Below are 20,964 nucleotides of genomic sequence, written 5' to 3' on the forward strand. Positions count from 1 at the left end.
AACTTTGTATAAAGGATATTTCAAGTTAATGATATTGGGTAACAACAACAACAAAAAAAAAAACACCATATAATACCGGGGCCGGCGCCGCGGCTCACTAGGCTAATCCTCCGCCTAGCGGCGCCGGCACACCGGGTTCTAGTCCCGGTTGGGGTGCTGGATTCTGTCCCGGTTGCCCCTCTTCCAGGCCAGCTCTCTGCTATGGCCTGGGAGTGCAGTGGAGGATGGCCCAAGTACTTGGGCCCTGCACCCCATGGGAGACCAGGAGAAGCACCTGGCTCCTGCCATTGGATCAGCGCGGTGCACAGGCCGCAGCACACCGGCCGCGGCGGCCATTGGAGGGTGAACCAACGGCAAAAAGGAAGACCTTTCTCTCTGTCTCTCTCTCTCACTGTCCACTCTGCCTGTCAAAAAAAAAAAAATAAATAAAAAAATAAAAAAAAAAATAAAAAAAAAACACCATATAATACCAAAACTGACAATACAGTTTAACAGTTATTGTCAAAAATAATGGAAATTTCCTGGCTTTAGGAATAATTCTAGCAGCAGTCATCTACTCAATCAGTTATTTTATGAAAACTATGTACATTTTTTACTTTTGACTCTGGGAATTCAAATCTAACAGTAACAGGCAGTCACTGTCTTCATGGAGCACACTAGCAAGGGAGAAAGATGTTAAACCAAATCATCCTTTAGTGTCTGGTGGATTTGTTCCAGGACCCCTAACAACACTAGAATCTATGGACATTCAAGCCTCTTCTAAAAATTGCATAGTATTTGCATATAAAACCTATAAATATTCTTTCATATACTTTAAATTATCTCTAGATCACTTAGAAAACCTAATAAAATATAAATGTTATATAAGTAGTTGTTACAGGATCTGGCATTATAGTGAGCTGAGTTAAGCCACTACTTGCAATACCAGCATCCCATGTGGGAATGCTGATTAAGAGTCCCAGATGCTCCACTTCCAATCCAGCTTCCTGCCAGTGTGCCCAGGAAGGCAGCAGCAGACAGACCAAGTTCTTGGGCCCTTACATGGGTCTCCATGGGGATACCAGGATGGAGTTCCTGGCTCTGGCTTTGGCCTGGCCCAGGCCTGGCTATTGCAGCCATTTGGGGAATAAAGACAGAAGAGCTCTTGGTATCTCATGATTCATATCTCCCTCTCTTTCTCTTTCTCTCTCTCTCGATTGCTCTGCCTTTCAATTAAATACTAAATCTCAAAAAAAGTAGTTGTTATTCTGTATTATTTAGGGAACAGTGATAAGAAAGTAAAGTCTGTACATGTTCACTACAGACACAATTTCTTTCAAATATTTTCAATTCATGGATAATTGTATCCACAGATGCATGACCCACAGGTACACACAAGAATGACTGTTTCCTAACTACATATTTGACTGTAATTGTGAATGCCATGATGTCATTACATAAAAGGGCAGGGAGCTATGAGAACGTATGTTATTTCTGGAGTCAGGCGAGCCAAGCACAGGGTAGAAGAGAGATGCAGGCAGAGGTAATCTGCACAAAGCCTCAGCAGCCAGAATGACCTTGCCCAACTAGGAATTTAAAGTCCAAAATAACTGAAGCACTTAGATTGTTCCTTAGGCACACATCAAGTCTGGATGCACAAAAACATTCAAGTTAAGAGGTCAAGTTGGTAACTGCTACATGAGTTCAAAGATCAAAAAAGAGGGGCACATCAAGTATAAAGCTAGAAGTCATTGCTTAGAGATGGCCTGTGATACACAGGAACTGGACATTTCTCAGGTAAGGTGAGGTGAGCAGGACTATGTCGGGGCGGGAAGCAGGTAGGCAGGATTACTTCCTCAAATTATAGAAAACCATTTTAGTGACTTCTCTCTTTGCAACCAAAAAAATGAAGTATTTCCGAATATTAAAGTTATGATACAATCTCTTATTTGTTCGGAAAAGGTAAAATTAAATTATAAAGTTCTTGGAAAAATACCAAGACCTAAGAAAAATACATCTTTCAGGGAGTCTGAATATTATGGGCTGTAGGTTATTTAGCAGAGCCCTTTCTTCCAGCCTTTTCCAGTGCCCTAGAAAAGGAATCTTTTTTTAACACACTGATACAATTACTTCCCTAGAAATTCTTTGAGTCTGAGCAACTGCCATCTACTGAGGCTGTATCACAATCACCAGCCTTCTGAACACATCAAGTCTTGGAAGGATGTGGCATCAAGAACAGAAAACACTGGGAAGTTACCAACTTTCAGGACTATCACTGTAATTCTTAAACAATCTGCCCTGCACAGATCTTCACAGATGACATAGTATGTAACTGCTCCATAAAGCAATGGTCAGGTTTTGGTTACAGGAAAGCTAAGTTAAAATGTTGCATAATTTAAGGCCAAAGCACTATGACAGCACAAGACACATCTTAACACAAACTCACCTGATTTATTTGAAGCATGTTAAGACAATAGTGCCTAAACTGTTGTATCCTTCACAGCTCCAAAAACTGGAAAATAAAACAGAAAGAAAGTCAAGTTAGTTAGAAACCTCAACAACTAGCACTTTAAACACATGCTCTTGATTAAAATCAAATATAAAACAGAATTGGATCCAGATCCTCATAGAACTTCCTACGAGGATGAACACGTCTTCTATTTGCACCATGCAACCCAATAGCCACCGACAACATATGGATTCTAAACATTTGAAATGTGACTGGTGCAACCAAGAGAGAAAATATTGAATTTTCTTTAAGGTGAACTTAAATTAGTACATGTGGCTAGTGGCTACCCTACAGAATAAAGTAGATCTAGGTTGCTGAATGAGGTCCCTTTGGTTCTGAAGTTCAAAGACAATTCATACAAAAGTGAAACTGTCAAAAACAAATCTGTAAGTTCCAGATTAATATTTAATATAGGGGGCCGGTGTTATGGCCTAGCAGGTAAAGCCACTGCCTATGACACAGGCATCCCATATGAGCACCAGTTTGAAACCTGGCTGCTTCACTTCTGATCCAGCTCACTGCTAATGTGCCTGGGAAAGCACCAGAAGATGGTCTAAGTGCTTGGGCCCTTGACCCATGTGGGAGACCTGGATGAAGCTCTCAACTCCTGACTGGCCTGGCTCAGCCCCGCCCATTGCTGCCATCTGGAGAGTGAACCAGCAGATGGAAGATGTTTCTCTCTCTTTCTCTCTCTCTCTCTCTCTCTTCCTCTGTTACTTCCAAATAACTAAATAAATCTTTAAAAAAAAAAAAGTCACAGAAACTCCTCTTGTTCAGGTCATGGTTTCAACAGCTTTGTTCCCACCTGCCATATGATAAATTACTCCTAAAGAATATGAAATACAGGTCTAGCATTGTGGCATAGAGGGTAAAGCTGCCACCTGCAATGCTGGTATCCAACCTAGGCACCAATGCATGTCCTGGCTGCTCCACTTCCAGTCTAGCTCCCTGCTAATACCTCAGAAAAGTACTGGAGGAGAGTCCAAGTGTTTGGGTCCCTGTCATCCATGTGGGAGACCTGGAAGAAGCTCCTGGATCCTGGCTCCCTGGCCATTGCTGCCATCCAGGAAATGAACTAGCAAATGGGAGATCTCTCTCTGTAACTCTTCCAAATAAATAAAAATCTTGAAAAACTTTAAAAACAATGTAATACACACAAGTACTCTTTTAGTGGGTATAGAAAAAAGTACACAGTAAGATTACCTAGCTGTTTTATTTTTCTCTGTTGTCAGTCTATTGTCATCAGTATAAAAATAGTGTGCACATTAAAATTTCACATAAAACTTTATTTTTATTTAATTTTTACTTGAAATATTCTTCCAGCTATTGATCTATGCCCCAAATGCTCAAGAGCCTGGAATTCAATCCAGGTCTCCCACGAGGGTGGCAAGGGCTTAAACACTCAAGCCATCATCTGCTGCCACCCAGTGTGTGTGTGTATTAGCAGGAAGCTGGAGAGAGAGCAGAGCCAGGACTTGAATCCAAGCACTCCAACATGTGATGCAGCCTCCTAAGCAGCATCCCAATAGCTACAAGAAACACTCACCCTTCATGTGCAACATTCTAAAAAAGTCACAATCCTATACGTACGTCCTGTTGCTATACTTGAGCTTGTTTCCTTCTAAGCTGACACTCTCCCCTTGGTTTTGTTTATTCTCACATTTTTAAAAAAATATATTTATTTTTATTTATTCAAAATCAGAGTTAGGTGGGGGTGGTTGAGAGGGGGTAGGAGCGGAAGCAGAGAGACTTCCATCCACTGGTTCATTGCCCAAACAGCCACAATGGCCAGGGCTGGGCCAGACCGAAGCCAGTAGCCAGAAGTTTCTTCCAGGTCTCCTACATGGGTGCAGGGGCCCAAGCACTTGGGCCATCTTCCACTGCTATCCCAAACCATTAGTAGAGAGCTGGATTGGAAGTGGAGTAGCCAAGGGCGCCGGTTCTAATCCCAGTTGCTCCTCTTCCAATCCAGCTCTCTGCTATGGCCTGGGAAAGCAGTGGAGGATGGCCCGGGTCCTTAGGCCCCTGCACCTGCATGGGAGACCAGGAGGAAGCCCCTGGCTCCTGGCTTTGGATCGGCGCAGCTCCGGCCGTTGCAGCCATTTGAGGAGTGAACTAACGAAAGGAAGACCTTTCTCTCTGTCTCTCTCTCTCTCACTGTCTGTAACTCTACCTGTCAAATAAATAAATAAAATCTTTAAAAAAAAAAAAAAAAGAAAGTGGAGCAGCCGGGAATCAAACGGCCATTGCCACCCATATGGGATGCCAGAGTTGCAGACAGCAGCTTTACCCACTAGGCCATAACACCAGCCCCTATTCTCACACATTAAATCTCTCCTAGCCTTAAAGATGCCAAACCAGGGCAGGCAAACCTAAATTGACAAATAAATCCAAAGATCTTGTAATGAGGAAAAAAATACATAAAAATATAAATTATACATTTCCTCAAAAAAATTATCTGCAAAGCAACAACAGTCTGGACATACGGCAAAAGGACTAAATTCTATCACTTGTGTAGAATGCTGTAAAATACTGAATTTTCCCTCAGAAGCAAGTATTCTTCAGATACATACATAAAGACACACACACACACACACACAGAGAAATATTTGGCCACAATGTTTTCAATATGACAGACCGAAAGCAATTCAAAATGACTTTGAACATTTTTAGTATACTTCTTACAATAGTGTCCTCAGTACCTGTATTAATTTTTATTTTCTTTTATAGTTATTTTCACACCTCCTAAAGGAATGGGAAGTTTAGAAAATGTACAAGGCCTGAGTAATGGTGAATTTAAATTTTAGTCCATCTAATAAAATTGGCAACCAGCCACTATTTTGTTGACTATGAGAAAGTTTATGTTAATTTTTAGGGTCTGATAGAGTATTTCATGTGTATTACAGTGGTATTCATATGCTATGTCTCTAAACTTTATTTTCAAAAGCTTAAGGCCCAAATACAAACTTCTCTGGAAAAAAAAAAAAAAAAATTTTAGTCCAAGCTCTTCAGGCTCCTTGGTCAAATTACTTTGTGTATCATTAAATTCTTTTTCTTCTTTTTTTTTTTTTTTTTTAATCATTCAAAATTAAACTCAAGTTGTTGCAGCGGGCAGCCTCTTACAAGTAGAATACAAAAGAAACACCAAGACCCCAATGCCAGGATTAGGCTATCAAGTTTTGAATATCGCCTTCTCCCACTCTCTTGTCTGCTTTGAGGGAAACCAGATGCCATCTTGTGAGCCTCCCTTTGGAGGGGCCCACATGGCAGAGGACTGAGTGAAGCTCCGGACAGCAGCCAGTACAATCTGAGGCCCCAAGGAACAGAACTCTGCCAAGAGCCACATGAATCTGAAGGCAGATCTTTCACCGGGCAAGCTTTCTGATGTCACTGCCACCTCCTTAGACACCTTGAGCCACAGGAACCGAGCCAAACTGCACCCAAATTTCTAACCCACAGAACCAATGAGATAATAAATGTTTGCTGTTTTAAGGCCTAAGTTCTGGGGTAATTTGTCATACAACAATAAATAAGACAACCCTGTTCAACTCTAAAATTCAATACTCCTGGGGCCCCATGCTGCGGCATAATGGGCTAATTAATAAGCCTCTGCCTATGGCACCAGCATCCCATATGGGTGCCTGTTCATGTCCCAGCTGCTCCTCTTCCAATCCAGCTTTCTGCAATGGCCTCAGAAAGCACTGGAGGATGGCCCAAGTGCTCGGGTCCCTGCACCAACATAGGAGACCCAGAAGAAGCTCCTGGCTCCTGGCTTCAGATCAGCCCAGCTCCAGGCATTGCTGCAGATGGAAGTTTTTTTCTGTTTTTCCCTCTCTCTGTAACTCTATGTTTCTGCTATGGTATTTTTGTAATCTGGCTAGATAATAAACAGCAAATACAAGCAAATTGAAATAAAAAAATTCAATACTCCTATGGTGCTTTGGATATTAATTAACATATTTGGGCAGGTCAAAAATAAATCAATTCCCCATTCGACATGAGGAAATAAGTAACACTAGAATTTGAATGTCGTAAACTGTGAAACAAACATTTACATTTTTAACTCCAGAGCTAAGGTCTTTAAAAAGTATAACTTTTGGAGCCAGCATTGTGCATAGTAGGCTAAGCCTCTGCCTGCAGTGCCTGCATCCTATATGGGTGCTGGTTCCTGTCCTAGCTGCACCTCTTCCAATCAAGCTCCCTGCTAATGGCCTGGGAAGGCACCAGAAGATGGCCCAAGTCCCCACGTGGGAGACCCAGAAAAAGTTCCTGGCTCCTGGCCTCAGATCAGTCCAGCTCCGGCCATTGCAGCCATTTGGGGAGTGAACCAGCGGATGGAAGACCTTTCTCTCTGTCTCTCCCTCTCTGTAACTCTGACTCTCAAAATAAAATCTTTAAAATAAATAAAATCTTTTTTAAAAAGTGTGGCTTTATTCAAATAATGTTAAAATACGATAGTCAGGTGTTGTGGCACAGGTTAAACTACCACTTGGGATGCCCCCATTCCATACTAGGGTGCCTCTGATTCCAATCCAGGTTCCAGCTAATGGAGTCCTGGGAGGTAGCAGACAATGGCTCCCCTGCCACTCATTTGAGACCCAAATAGAGTTCCAGGCTCCTGGCTGCAACCTGGCCTAGCCCCAGCTATTGCAAGCATTAGGGAGTGAGCCATAGGATGGAAGATCTGCATGTGTTGGTGTCTGTGTCTGTTTCAAACAAAAATAAATATTTTTAAAAAAACACATTGGAAACAAAAATACAAATCCAACCAATTTTTTTATTGAATTCATTTGGAAGGTGAAGTATGAATAAACCACTAAAAGTTTCTCAGTAATTTAGCGTCCCTTACTTTTTAGAATTTAGCATTGCTTCTAAGTATTCACCATCTCTCCGCGAAGCATCGTTTTGTTTTTGTTTGTATTTGGCATAAGCTTCTCAAAAAGTCAAAAGTACTCATCTACAGTCCTTCTCATATTTTTCCATATCACAGTCTGATAACACTGGGGCTGATTCCAAGAAGCAGGCACAGTAAGATACCAGGGTACATTTCTTAGAGTTCTAATCTTCTAATATACAAAAGATATTTATGCAGCAACAGAAACAAGAACACCTATTCACTTAAAATTGATCATACAATTTTAAATATTCTATAAGCTTTTTCTTCACAAGTATAAGGAGCTGTATAAGTTAAAATATATGACACTAGTACAGCTATAAACAGCACTGAGAGGTAACTGGATAGCATTCTGAGATTCGTTTTTATCAGACAAGTTAGATTTACAGTCAGTGCAAAAATTATAATTTGCAACCACACCGTGGACAATTTAGAATGCCCACAGTGGCACTTTCGGACCCTGTTTCTTCTTTATGAAGATGTGTCAGATCTACTGGCCTGTATTTTTAAAAATCTGATAAAATATCAAAGCATATCAGCAAAATACAGCTTCATACTATCTGAGGTTTCATAAGTCCACTCTCCCTCCTCTGACAAGAGCTCCAAGTAACAGTTTATTCCAACTACAATTAAGTACTTTTAGAGAAACCTATTCACATGTCCCCAAAGTGCCCTACAGTGACATCCATTCAGCACATAAGGACACGCAATTCTAGGATCCAAGCTACTAAAACGGGCAGGACAGTTGATGAAGAGAGGACACTGCAAACTGAGGATGACTTGTGCTCATGCCAAGTTAAAGGTCCAACCTGAATCTGCTGATAGAACGAACCCACTGATCTTATTATAAATTACATTTTGCCCATTTGACAAATTAAAAGCTATACAAGCCAAATCTATATATAATCCTCAATAATTAATGGCAATTTATTTATAATTTATAAAATGGCATTACTATTAATAACTGTAAATTTTTTAGAATTGCATTCATCCACAATTGATAGGTAATTCTCACTTCAATGTCTTATTTGACAATATGAAAAACAAAAAATATTTACTATCCCTATTCTTAAGACTAGCAGCTACTCCAAACCAAGTATCAGGGTAGGTATTTGGTATATCAGTTAAGACACCACTTGGCAGCCGGCGCCGCGGCTCACTAGGCTAATCCTCCGCCTAGCGGCGCCGGCACACCGGGTTCTAGTCCCGGTCGGGGCGCCGGATTCTGTCCCGGTTGCCCCTCTTCCAGGCCAGCCCTCTGCTGTGGCCCGGGAGTGCAGTGGAGGATGGCCCAGGTGCTTGGGCCCTGCACCCCATGGGAGACCAGGAAAAGCACCTGGCTCCTGGCTCCTGCCATCGGATCGGTGCGGTGCGCTGGCCGCAGCGCGCCGGCCGCGGCGGCCATTGGAGGGTGAACCAACGGCAAAGGAAGACCTTTCTCTCTGTCTCTCTCTCACTGTCCACTCTGCCTGTCAGAAAAATTAAAAAAAAAAAAAAAAAAAGACACCACTTGGAACACCCACATCCCATACTGAAGTGCCCAGGTTGAAGTTCCAGGTCTGCTCCTAAAGCCAGTTTCTCAATATGCATCCTGGGAGGCAGCAGGTGATGTGTCAAGTCCCTGGGTCCCTGACTCCACATGGGAGACCAGGATAGAGTTCCCAGCACCTGGCTTCAGCCTGGCTCAGTCCCAGCTGTTGAGAGCATTTGGGAAGTGAATAAGAGAATGGGAATTCTCTCTGTCTAGCCTCTCTCTCTCTTACTCTGCCTCTCAAACAAAAAATTTAGGGGGGGGACCCTAACTACCAATTCAAAACTTCTTACCCTAAATAAATTCAGTTGTCCTTTAAAAAGCTTTTTAAAAATGTATTTCATTCTAACTTTTTAAAGCAGCAACCCCAGAAAAATTTTAAAATTTCAGCCAAAATTCTATTATCTTCTAAAAGCCTATCAAAGATCCTAAGTATAAGGAAGGAAGTCTTACCCCCAAACTATTCCAGTGAAAAACTCCCCATATTACTACTTGTCTAGAAAAACAAGGGAACTAATATTTACTAAAACAAAAATTATCAGTTTTATAGTATGTCACTTTCACATTAACTCATTTAATCCTTATCACCTTGAGATGCAGGTGTCATATATCCCCATTTTGCTAGGGGCTGGGACACATTGATAGCATTAAAATCCAGTTTGACCTGTTTTCAAAGTCCTCTTCACTATATAAGACTTGCCTTTGGGCAGGGTCCAGCACTGTAGGGGTAAAGCCACCTCCTGCAGTCTGGCATCCCATAGGGGCACCAGTTCGAGTCCCAGCTGCTCCACTTCCAATCCAGCTCTCTGCTGTGGCCTGGGAAAGCAGTGGAAGATGGCCCAAGTCCTTGGGCTCCTGCACACATGTGGGAGACCTGAAAGAAGCTCCTGGCTTTGGATTGGCACAGCTCCGGCCGTTATGGCCAATTGAGGAGTGAAGACCTACCTTCCTCACTCTCCCTCCTTCTCTCTTTCTCTCTCTCTCTGCCTCTCCTCTTTGTGTAACTCTTTCAAAGAAACAGGTGAATCTTAAAAAAAAAAAAAAAAAAAAAAAAAGACTTGCCTTTGGGGCCAGTGTTGTGACGTATTGGGGATGCTGTTGCCTGAGCATCCCATACGGGCACTGGTTCGTGTCCTGGCTGCTTCACTTCTGATCCAGCTCCCTGCTAATGCTAATGCACCTGGGAAAGCTGTAGAAGATGGCCCAAGGACTTGGGCCTCTGTACCCACACCTGGATGAAGCTCCTGGCTTTGGCCTGGCCCAGTTTTGACTGTTGCAGCCATTTGGAGAGTGAACCAGCAGACAGAAGCTCACTCTCTTCTGACTCTGCCTCTCCTCTTCTGTAAATTCTTGACTTTTCAATAAATAAATCTTTAAAAAAAATCAGTGTAAAGCTGGATTTAAAGCCTTGGTAAAATGTTTCTTTTAACAAAGTTGGACTTAACACTTGGATAAAAAAAAAACTAGAAGACTCCTATATTGAATTTTGGGAAGTTATCCAAACTCAAACAATGATATACACATATACACAAATTGTAATTGATAAGGATTCTAGGCTCTCATGTAATATTCTTTTTATTTATTTGGAAGAGTTTTAGAGAGAGGCAGAGACAGAAAGAGAAAGGTCTTCCATCCCTTGGTTCACTCCCCAAATGGCCACAATGGCTGGGGCTGGACAAGGCCAAAGCCAGGAGCCAGGTGCTTCTTCTGGGTCTCCTACGTGAGTACAGGGGCCCAGGGACTTGGGCTACCCTCCTCTGCTTTCCCAGGCACATTAGCCAGGAGTTGGATCAGAAGTAGAGCAGCTGGAACTCAACCGGCAGGGCCATGGCACTGCAGGCCAGGGTTTTAACTGGTTGTTCCACAGCGCCGACCCCTAATATTCTTTAAAAGTTAACCTCTGCCTTTAAAGGCAATCTAGACTCACTTTGAGATTTCCTGTATCCTTTTTTTAAATATTTATTTATTTATTTGAAAAACAGAGTGACAGAGAGGACAGATATAGTGATCTCCCATCCACTGCTTCACTCCTCAAAAGGCCACAACAGCTGGGGCTATGCCAGGCTGAATCCAGGATCCAGCTGCTCCATCCAGGTCTCTCATTGGGTGGTAGGGGCCCAAGCAACTCAGGCCATCATCAGCTACTTTCCCAGACACATTAGCAGGGAGCTGGATCAGATCACTGCAACTGAGACCTGAACCCACAGTCCGATTTGGGACGCTGGCATCAGAGACTATGGCTTTACCAGCTGTGCCACAATACCAGTCCCTCTAATATTTCATTGAATCCCTGAGAGGCACAAATACATCTCTATGTGACTGATCACATTGTACATGTCTCAAACTACAAACTCAAATTACAACCTAATATTAACAAAGAACTCGGTTTTGCTGTATCCAGATTTTCCATCTTTATTATAACTTGTACATATAAACAATCAGCTACCTAGCAAAGAATACAAAAGAAAAGGAGATTAAGACTAATGAGGAGTAAAGAAGTTAAGTACAAAGAAAAAAAGCCAACTAATCTTCAGTGGCTAAACAGGAAAATCATTCATCTTCTCTTGTTTATACTTTTAATAGTGTAGATTTTGTTGTATTCTTACTTAAACTTTTTTTAATTTACACACTTGAGAGAGATTGAGAGTGCTATCTCTACCATCCACTGATTCACTCCCCAAATGCCTGCAACAGCTAGGGCTGGGTCAGGTCAAGGCCAAAAGCCTGGAACTCATTCCAGGTCTCCCCTATGGGACCCAAGTACTTGAGCCAACGTCATCTAATACCTCCCAGGGTGAGCACTAGGAAGAAACTGGAATCAGAAGAGAAGCCCACACTGGAACCCAGGGCATTCTCATATGTGATGCAGGTGTCTTAAGTGCCAAATGCCCACCTCTATTCTCAAGATCATACTTCCCTAGAACTTCATTCCAGGCAAGTCAAGAAGTTAAAATGTAAAACTTACATGGTATTCCATGCTGAAGTATTTGGGAGCAAAGGGCCGTGTCATTAAATTGTCCAGGAAAAAAACAAATGCTTTCTATGTGTGACAGTGGGCAAATGAAAAATGAGCAAAATGGCTGTTAGGAGGAGAGCCTTGTTCCATCAGTGGTAACAGGTGAATCTGAGTACAAGTTACAGGGATGTTCTTTGGATTCTTCTCACCACTTTTCTGTAAGCTTGAAATTAAATGATTTCAAATAAAGAGTTAAAATGCCAAAACTACATGACATGCTATTTGAAATGAACAATACATACCTGGATTATACAGCGACATTTTTACAAATACAAAACACTGGTTTTTAAGGAAAAAACTGAAACGTGAGGAAGTATGCATCACAGCCTACCAGCTAATTATCACTTAGTGATGTGCAGTGAAGTAAGGCAATGGTGATTTCAGCTGAAACCATAGCATACAAAAAAACGCACATACACCACATAGTTTGGCATAACTGCTTCACAAATTTAATACAGGCCTGCTGCAAAACACAGCAAATCTACAATTCAAGTGTTATGTGATACCGCTGGTTTTCAGTAAAATACAGACACACTGAACAATGAAAAACTTGCCATAGTACAAAACAATCAAGATGCAGAATAAGTCTGGGTTATGATGGTTTTATGAAGTAAGATTTTTTCCACTGCAGGGCACAACTCACAACTGTGTATTTGAGTCATCTTAGGAAAGCAAGGACGGGGAAGAAATCTCCTGCTGGGAAAGTGTTGCAATCTTTTCTCCTATGAGGTTGCTACCATCCTGCCTGCCCATCACAATTCTGATTTCAAGTGTGGACCATGTTTTTCTACAATACAACCGTGCATGAGAAGCCAAGTAAAACTCAGAAAAACTTCCCCAAGATTGTGAAGTCAGGCGTTAAATATGAGTAATAAAGGTTTTTAACCAACAGTGAAGTACTGTACAGGATCGGTTCCATCCTTTCGCAGGATCCACTTGAGAACAGCCTTCAGTAAATCCCAGGTACACCCTTCTCTGCCCAAGTAGTTGTTTTTTGTTTGTTTGTTTGTTTGTTTCGGAGGGAGGGGTACACCAGTACAAAATACGGTCCCCTTCCAAACGAAACTAATCACAAACGCAAAACGCTGCACATCTTTCCAGGGACTTCCAGAACCCCACGGCCATTACTATCCCCGCCCCCTGCCCAGGAAGGCCAGCTCTGCGCCCTCCTCAGCGGCTCTGCGGAACACTCCCCCCTCGGCGCAGTCCCCGGCCGGCCCCCGGCCTCGCACCGTGCACTCTGCAACTGAGCTTTGTCCCTTCACCCCGGCAAGGTCACTACTGCCAACTACCCCTTTAAGCCGAGCCCTCACGGTAGTAGTGCGTGAGAGCCACAGCAGAACTCGCCTGTCATAGGATATATTTTGTCCCCTCGGCCCCACCTACCTTCCCCGTTTCGGCGAGTTACGTCTCTACCACTTGCCCATTCTACAGAAATAGCCACCGCCGCCACCCCGCGGCGCGCCCGGCCCCGCCGCGCCGCCCCCAGGCCCACCCCCTGCAGACCCCCAGGGCCTGCCTCCGCGCCTCGCCCCCTCCCCAGGCCTCCCCTCGCCTCCCCCGCCCTCTCCCACCCCGCCGCTACACCCGCCGTTCCGTCTTCCGGCGAGTCCCACCGGGGTCCCCAGACCCCCACCCCGCTGCGCCCTCCCCCACCCCCTCCCCCCTTGGCCGCGTCCCTTCGCCTTCCTCTCAGCTCCTCCCCTCAGGACACCTGTGTTGTCCCACCCCCTGCACACACGCCCCCCCACCCACCCAACCTCCTCCTCCCCGGCCCTGCCCCCCTAGGCCTCCCCTCCCCCCTCCCGCCCCAGCGAGCCCCAGGAGGGAGGGATGGCGCGGGGGAGGGGAGGCCGCAAAGGGGGCCGCTCTTCTCGGGGTTCGCCGCGCCGCGGACCTGCAGGGCTCCTCAGCGCCCTCTGCCTCCTCCGCCAGCGGGGCGGAAGTCGGGGCCTCCCGCGCGCCCCCCACGAGGGTATTTACCTTCTTGCCAGGGACACTTAGCAGACGGCTCCAACATTGGCAAACACTACAGAGAACTGACCCCGCTCGGCCGCCGCCGCCGCCAGCTTCCACCCCTCGGGCTCCCCGCCCCCCGCCTCCGCCCGCCTCCCCGGCGCTCCCGCCGCGCCCTCCCGGGCTCGCGCCGCGCGCCCCCGCCTGCCCAGCCGCTCCCGCGCCCAGCACGCACGCGCGTGCGCGCGGCCCACAGCGCCTCCCGCCCGAGCGCGGCCATTGTTCACGACGCCGCTCCCGCCCCCTGGCGGCCGCCCGGCCCCGCGCAGCAGCGCGCGCTGCGGGGCTGGCACCGCGAGTCGCGGGCCCCGGGGCGAAGGCCGTTCTCCTGGGCCTTCGGAGCCGGGCCAGCTAGTGCGTGGGGAGCGCACCCCGTCCGCAGCCCCTTGCTCGCACGCGCGGCTCCTCGCCCCTTCGGCTGCTAAGGGTGGGCCTGGGGCAGCCCCTTCCACACCTGCAGTCGGCAGCTTCCTCCCCGCCCGGCTGGGCCTCTGCTGTTTGCAGACAGGGGTCGGGGCCCCGTTCCTGAGACCTACCTTCCCCAGTCGCTCTGGCTGTCCCCCTGGGCTGCGCCGGGGACGCGCGACCATCCCGCGTCTGCTCCGGCCGCCGCTGTGCGACGCAGGGTTTAGCGGATCCTGCACCTTTCCAGACGGGGGGAGGGGGCGGGGGAGGAGGAGGTGAGTGGAGTGTCTCGCCTCGAAAACTCGGGTGATCTGCGAGGTCGCCGTGCGGCGTGACTCTCTCCGCCCCCCAGTCGTACGTGGTCCCATGAAGGAGAAATGTAACTGAAAAGGAGAACCATCTTCACACGGTACCCTAGATCAGATTTTTGAGGCGTGGGTGCCAGAAAACTCCAATTACTCCCTGGACGTGGGATGTTTATGTGCAGGTAACTTTAACCCACTTGTGCTCAAAGAACTTAATCATTTCAAGTAAGTAAATTGCAAAAATAACCTGATTATAGAAGGAGTCTAGAAGAACCTGGCTTGTGGCCTGTTGGGTCCTGGCTGCTCAACTTCCGATCCAGCTCCCTGCTAACAGCTGGGAAAGCCAGCGGAGGGTGGCCCAAGTGATTGGTGCCCTGCACCCATATGGGAGACCCAGAAGAAGCTCCTGGCTCCTGGCTTTGACCATTTGGGGAATGAACCAGCTGATGGAAGCTCCCGTCGTCTCTCCCTCTCTCTAACTGCGCCTGTCAAATAAAATAAGTCTTTAGAAAAAAAAAAAAAGTCTAAAAGAGACTACATTGTATGTTTTCACTAACATTCATTTATGTTATTTCCAGGGTTCCTGCTCAGTTTCTCTTAACTGCCCAAGAAATGTGCACCAGCCCAATAACTCTATCTATACCTAGGCAGAGAGTACGCAACAGTGTTTAGGAGCCTCACTACTTGTTAAATGAGAGGAAGGCCGAAGGCCTGTTTCTTGCCCTATTGTCAGTTTATTCCTTTGTTCAGGAGGAGGCTGAATGGGATAATAGGTAAACATGATGGTACACAGAAAGCGGTCTTTAAAAATGTTTTTATTGGGGCCAACCTTGTGGCATGGTGGTGAAGCCTGAGCCTGCAACGCAGGCATCCCATATGAGTCCCAGATGCTCCTCTTCTGATCCAGCTCCCTGCTAATGGCCTGGGAAAGCATCGGAAGGGGGCCAAAGTGCTTGGGGCCCTGCAGCCGTGTGGGAGACTCAGAATAACCTCCTGGCTCCTGGCTTCAGCCTGGCCCAGCCCTTTGGGGAGTGAACCAGCGGGTGAAAGATATTCTCTCTCTCCTTCCCTCCTCTCCTTCTCTCTAACTCTGCCTTTCAAATAAATAAAATAAACCTTTAAATAAAAACGTTTTCATTTATCTGAAAGGCCCAGAGACAGACATCTTCAACCCACTGAGTCACTTCCCCAGTGCTGGCAACAGCAATGAGTAGGCCAGGCAGAGACTGGAAGCCTGGAACTCTGTGGCTCTCCCACATGCGTGGCAGGGAACCAAGGTCCTGGGCCACCTCCTGTTGCCTCCCAGGGTGTGCTTTAACAGGAAGCTGAATTAGAAGCACAGCCAGTAACTCAGGCCTCGCAAGCAGAGTCTGAGCCACTGCCACAGGTGCCGGCCCCTGTTAAGGCCTGGGAGACAGGCTGTGGTACACATGAGCTATTTGCTACATTTTCCTCCCAGCACTGGGCTTTGCTCCTTCCCCCTTTTCACCCTGTCAGTTCCATCAAATTTACTGTGGCACCCTCCCTAATTCCCATTGCTCCTTGATTAATGAATTCTAGCTGCTCAAGCCTCGCACCTGGTGGACTAATTCTTTTGAGTATTTTGAATAAATGCTAGCCCCTTACACCAGGCCCTCTCAGGGACAAGCCTTTCACCTCTGTCCTTTCTGTAGGCTATCCCCTCTCCCTGCAGTCCATCTTCCTCTCACCTGATGATAAATTATCTTTCACATCACTAAAAAAAATCCCCTCGTTGAGAGGCTTTCCCTGACTTCTCTGAGCAAGCCAGTGCACTTCTCTTGTTACTCTCCTCTCTAACTTACTACAACTCTGTCTCGTTCATTTTTGTGCTCCCAGCAGCTAATCGCAAGTAAATATACAGTAAATGATTTTGGAATAAGTGAATGAGTTTATGCTTTTGAAAGTGACTATAAAGTGTGCAGATATATTGTCTTTAATTCAGTTCATTAAAGTGAATCAAAAATGTTATCCCTGCTGTGGCTTGTTTTAAATTATTTTTTAAAAGATTTTTTAAAATTTATTTGAAAGGCAGAGTTACAGAGAAAGGAAGACAGAAAGATCTTCCATCTGCTGTTTTACTCCCCAAATGGCTATAATGGCCAGGGCTGGGCCAGGCCGAAACCAGGAGCCCAGAGCTGCTTCTGAGACTCCAATGTGGGTGTAGGGACCCAAGCATGTGGTCCATCTTCTGCTGCTTTCCCGGGTACATTAGCAGGGAGCTGGATCTGAAGTGGAGCAGCCAGGTCTTGACTGGCACCCATTTGGGATGTCAACATCTCAAGCGCAGGCTTAACCTGCTACACCACACACAGGCCCCTATTATTTTTTATATTTATTTATTGGAAAGGCAGAGCAACAAAGAGAAAGGGAGAAAGATCTATCTGCAGGTTCACTCCCCAAATGACTCCTATAGCTGGGTCTGGACTAGGCCAAAACCAGGAGCTCAGAACCTCATCCAAGTTTCTCACATGGGTGGCAGGGGCCCAAGCACTTGAGCCATCCTCGCCTGCCTTCCTTGGAACATTAGCAGAGACCTGGATCAGAAGCAGGTCAGCTGGGACTTAAACTGGCACTCTCAAATGGGATGCTGGCATCATAAGTGGAGTCTTAATTTTCTGTGTCACAGTGGCAACCCCATGTAATTTTTTCTATTTTTTTTAAGATTTTATTTATTTATTTGAGAGAGTTACAGAGGGAGGGAGGGAGAGACAGAGAAAAAGGTCTCCTGTCTGCTGGTTCATTCTCCAAATGGCCACAACGGCCAGAGCTGAGCCAATCCAAAGCCAGAAACCAGGAGCTTCTTCTGGTCTCCCATGAGGGTGCAGGGACCCAAGGACCTTGGCCATCTTCTACTCTTTTCCCAGGCCATAAGCAGAGAGCTGGATCAGAAGAGGAGCAGCCGTGATACCAACCGGCGCCCATATGGGATGTCGGCACCACAAGCAAAGGCTTAGCCTATTACACCACAGCACCAGCCCCCAATTTTTTCTTATAACACAGTTTAAGTCATTGGTAAATTCCAAATGAAATTTTGCCAGTCATAATTATTCAAGAGGAAGTTAGCACTTCCCATTGCTCAAGGTGAGTAGCATCAGTACCTCAAAAAAACACCTAAGTTACCTGGAAACCTACGCGTGAATCTGTGATGATTTTAGGATTTACTTTAAGATAAAATACTGGTATAGGAATTGAAAACCATGGCTTTTTAAAGAGCAGTAGATCTATGAGCAGCAGGTTAAAACAAAGCTATGGGGCCGGTGCTGCGGCTCACTAGGCTAATCCTCCGCCTGCGGCGCCGGTACCCAGGGTTCTAATCCCGGTCGGGGCGCCGGGTTCTGTCCTGGTTGCTCCTCTTCCAGTCCAGCTCTCTGCTGTGGCCCAGGAGTGCAGTGGAGGATGGCCCAAGTGCTTGGGCCCTGCACCCCATGGGAGACCAGGAAAAGCACCTGGCTCCTGGCTTCGGATCAGCGCAGTCTGCCGGCCGCAGCGGCCATTGGGGAGTGAACCAATGGAAAAAGGGAGACCTTTCTCTCTCTCTCTCTCTCTCTCATTGTCCACTCTGCCTGTTAAACACACACACACACACAAAGCTATGGATTTATCAACACCCCTGCACCAGGCACCATTTCAGGCAACCATTAGGAAAAAAAGATAATGCTTTCAAATTCATCATGGTTAGGGCTGAGCAATTTGAATGGGACAGACTGCAGAATCTCAAACTGCAGTTCCTCTTGCAGCCACGTCCTCTCCTTTCTTATAACATCGTTTTCTTGACATCTGTGTTCCAATAAAATGCATGTAACCTCCAGCATCCATCATTCAGTGACTCTCCATTATATCTCCATCTGAACACGTTCTTATCACTACAACTATTTATGTGGTTTTTCCACTATGCCTTAAGCTCCTTGAAGGCAACAACAATGATTTCCTCATCTTTGTTTATACAGAACATAGCCAGTGCTCAATAAATACTTATTGGATGAATGGATTATTTTTTTTTTTTTTTTAATTCTTTTTTTTTTTTTTTAATTTTTTTTATTTTTTGACAGGCAGAGTGGACAGTGAGAGGGAGAGACAGAGAGAAAGGTCTTCCTTTGCCGTTGGTTCACCCTCCAATGGCCGCCGCGGCTGGCGCGCTGCGGCTGGCACACCGCGCTGATCCGATGGCAGGAGCCAGGAGCCAGGTGCTTTTCCTGGTCTCCCATGGGGTGCAGGGCCCAAGCACCTGGGCCATCCTCCACTGCACTCCCTGGCCACAGCAGAGAGCTGGCCTGGAAGAGGGGCAACCGGGACAGAATCCGGCGCCCCGACCGGGACTAGAACCCGGTGTGCCAGCGCCGCTAGGCGGAGGATTAGCCTAGTGAGCCGCGGCGCCGGCTGGGATGAATGGATTATTGAATTTCACATGCATTTACTGAATATCAGCTATACATCAAGTACTATTCTTGGCTGAAGGCTATATAGCAATGTAAAAAAAAAAAATCTGCAGTCTTTGTCCTCAGAGGCTTACAGAGAAATGGATAAACACATGAAATAAACACTTCCAAATACTTTACTTATATTAGGCTGCCATTCTGAAAATACCTAACATATTTATGTGTTCACTAATACATTTATTGCTTTAAACTCAATATTGTCTTTATTTCATGCAGTATCAGATAGGGCACCACCAAGCCTGGGAGTCTGCGGGCTGCATTGTGGCACAGCAGAGTACCAGCCAGCTCCTGTGAGGCCAGCATCTACAGCAGTCATAGCACTGACTTCATTCACCTGACACCTTCCTTACCCACTGCAGAGAGAAACACACCTGAGCTATGGGGATGGCAGAAATCAGATTTAAGAGTAACAGTTTCTACTCTCTTCCCAGGTCAAAGGGAACGCTTTAGATGAGTTCAGCAGTGGCTCCAGCAGAGGAGATGAAGAGATAAGGTGGAAATTGGAGGAAACACCCAGGCAGTAAGTAACATGCGACAGAGAACATGCAGTCAGTGAGGAATTGGAAGATTACTGGTTTAAAAAGAGAGAAAGAAAGATCATTGCATGATTGATTTTGTCTGTAAGATCCCTCTCTGTCTTTCATCATCATTGACCGTATCGTATAGGCCTTTAACTCCATTGTTTAGCAGCTCTGTTTTCTTAATTCTAAACTCTTAAATGTCTTGTTGAAAGAACTGTTAATGGACCGTGGAGGATGTCTCAACACCAGCTCTGGAGGCAGAAGACCTACACCTCTCCTGAAGAATTAACTGACCACTGACCTGAGCCAAGTGTTTTGTACAACAGTTAAGGCACTGCTTGGGAGACCCGAATTCCGTATCAGTGTGCCTGAGCTTGAGTCCTGGCTGTGCCCCAAATTCCAGCTTCCTGCTGATGTGCACCCTGGGAGGCAGCAATTCAAGTACTTGAGTCTCTGCCAACCACATGGAAAACCCAGTTTGAGTTCCTGGCTCCTACCTTTAGCCTGGCCCAACCCCAACTATTGTGAGCATTTGGAAGGTCAGCGAGCAGATGAGCAATATGTCTGTCTACCTCTCTCTCCCTCTCTTTCTCTCTCTCTCTTTCTCTCTCTCTGTATTTTTCAAATAAATAGCAAATAAGTAATTTTTTTTTTTAAAAAAAGAAGAGATTAGGGGCCGGTGCTATGGTGTTGTAAGCTAAGCCTCTGCCTGTGGCACCAGCAACCCAAATGGTTGCTGGCTCATGTCCCTGCTGCTCCTCTACCGATCCAGCTCTCTGCTTATGGCCTGGGAAAGCAGTGGAAGATGGCCCAAGTGCTTGGACCCCTGCATCCACGTGGGAGACCTGGAAGAAGCTACTGACTCCTGGCTTCAGATCAGCCCCACTCCAGTTGTTATGGCCATTTAAGGGAGTGAATCATCGGATGGAAGACCTCTCTCTGTCTCCACCTCTCTCTGTAGCTCTGTCTTTCGAATACATGAATAAATCTTTGAAAAAAAAAAGGAGGGGCTGGTGCGGTGGCTCACTTGGTTAATCCTCCGCCTGCGGCACCAGCATTCCATATGGGTGCTGGGTTCTAGTCCCAGTTGCTCCTCTTCCAGTGCTGTGGCCCGGGAGGGCAGTGGAGGATGGCCCAAGTGCTTGGACCCCTGCACCCACCTGGGAGACCAGGAGGAAGTGCCTGGCTCCTGGCTTCAGATCAGCTCAGCGTCGGCCATAGCAGCCATTTGGAGAGTGAACCAACGGAAGGAAGACCTTTTTCTTTGTCTCTCTCTCTCACTGTCTACAACTCTACCTGTCAAATAGAAAAAAAAAAAAAGGAATAATATA

The 20,964-nt window shown here is 46.1% G+C and overlaps 1 protein-coding gene and 1 long non-coding RNA gene across 51 annotated transcripts in view; one reads left to right on the top strand and one right to left on the bottom strand.

Annotated features, from left to right (window-relative positions):
• The window catches only part of STAU2 (staufen double-stranded RNA binding protein 2), a 368,761-nt gene extending 354,142 nt beyond the window's left edge, over positions 1 to 14,619 (bottom strand). For 14 of the 50 annotated variants that reach the window (XR_016235741.1, XM_070075213.2, XM_070075205.2 and 11 more), the window contains exons 1-2: positions 13,913 to 14,066; positions 2,426 to 2,491 (exon numbers count right to left, since the gene is read on the bottom strand). Coding sequence is in view for 7 of the 50 variants with exons in the window: in XM_070075213.2 (XP_069931314.1) it covers positions 2,426 to 2,443 (18 nt within the window). In the remaining 43 variants the exon portion in view is untranslated. Of the gene's footprint in view, positions 1 to 2,425; positions 2,492 to 13,315; positions 13,357 to 13,912; positions 14,073 to 14,481 lie in introns of those variants that run through there. The other 36 variants (XM_070075214.2, XM_070075206.2, XM_070075198.2 and 33 more) reach the window with 14 other exon arrangements.
• Positions 14,620 to 14,683: 64 nt separating this feature from the next.
• On the top strand, positions 14,684 to 20,537 carry LOC138849927 (uncharacterized). The gene is made up of 3 exons (XR_011389137.2): positions 14,684 to 14,837; positions 19,544 to 19,632; positions 20,406 to 20,537. It is a non-coding gene; the product is annotated as an uncharacterized LOC138849927 (long non-coding RNA).
• The last annotated feature ends 427 nt before the right edge of the window (positions 20,538 to 20,964 follow it).

This window comes from Oryctolagus cuniculus, chromosome 6, assembly GCF_051225735.1.
Source record: "Oryctolagus cuniculus isolate XC-2025 breed Fujian yellow rabbit chromosome 6, ASM5122573v1, whole genome shotgun sequence".
Classification (NCBI taxonomy): Eukaryota; Metazoa; Chordata; class Mammalia; order Lagomorpha; family Leporidae; genus Oryctolagus; species Oryctolagus cuniculus.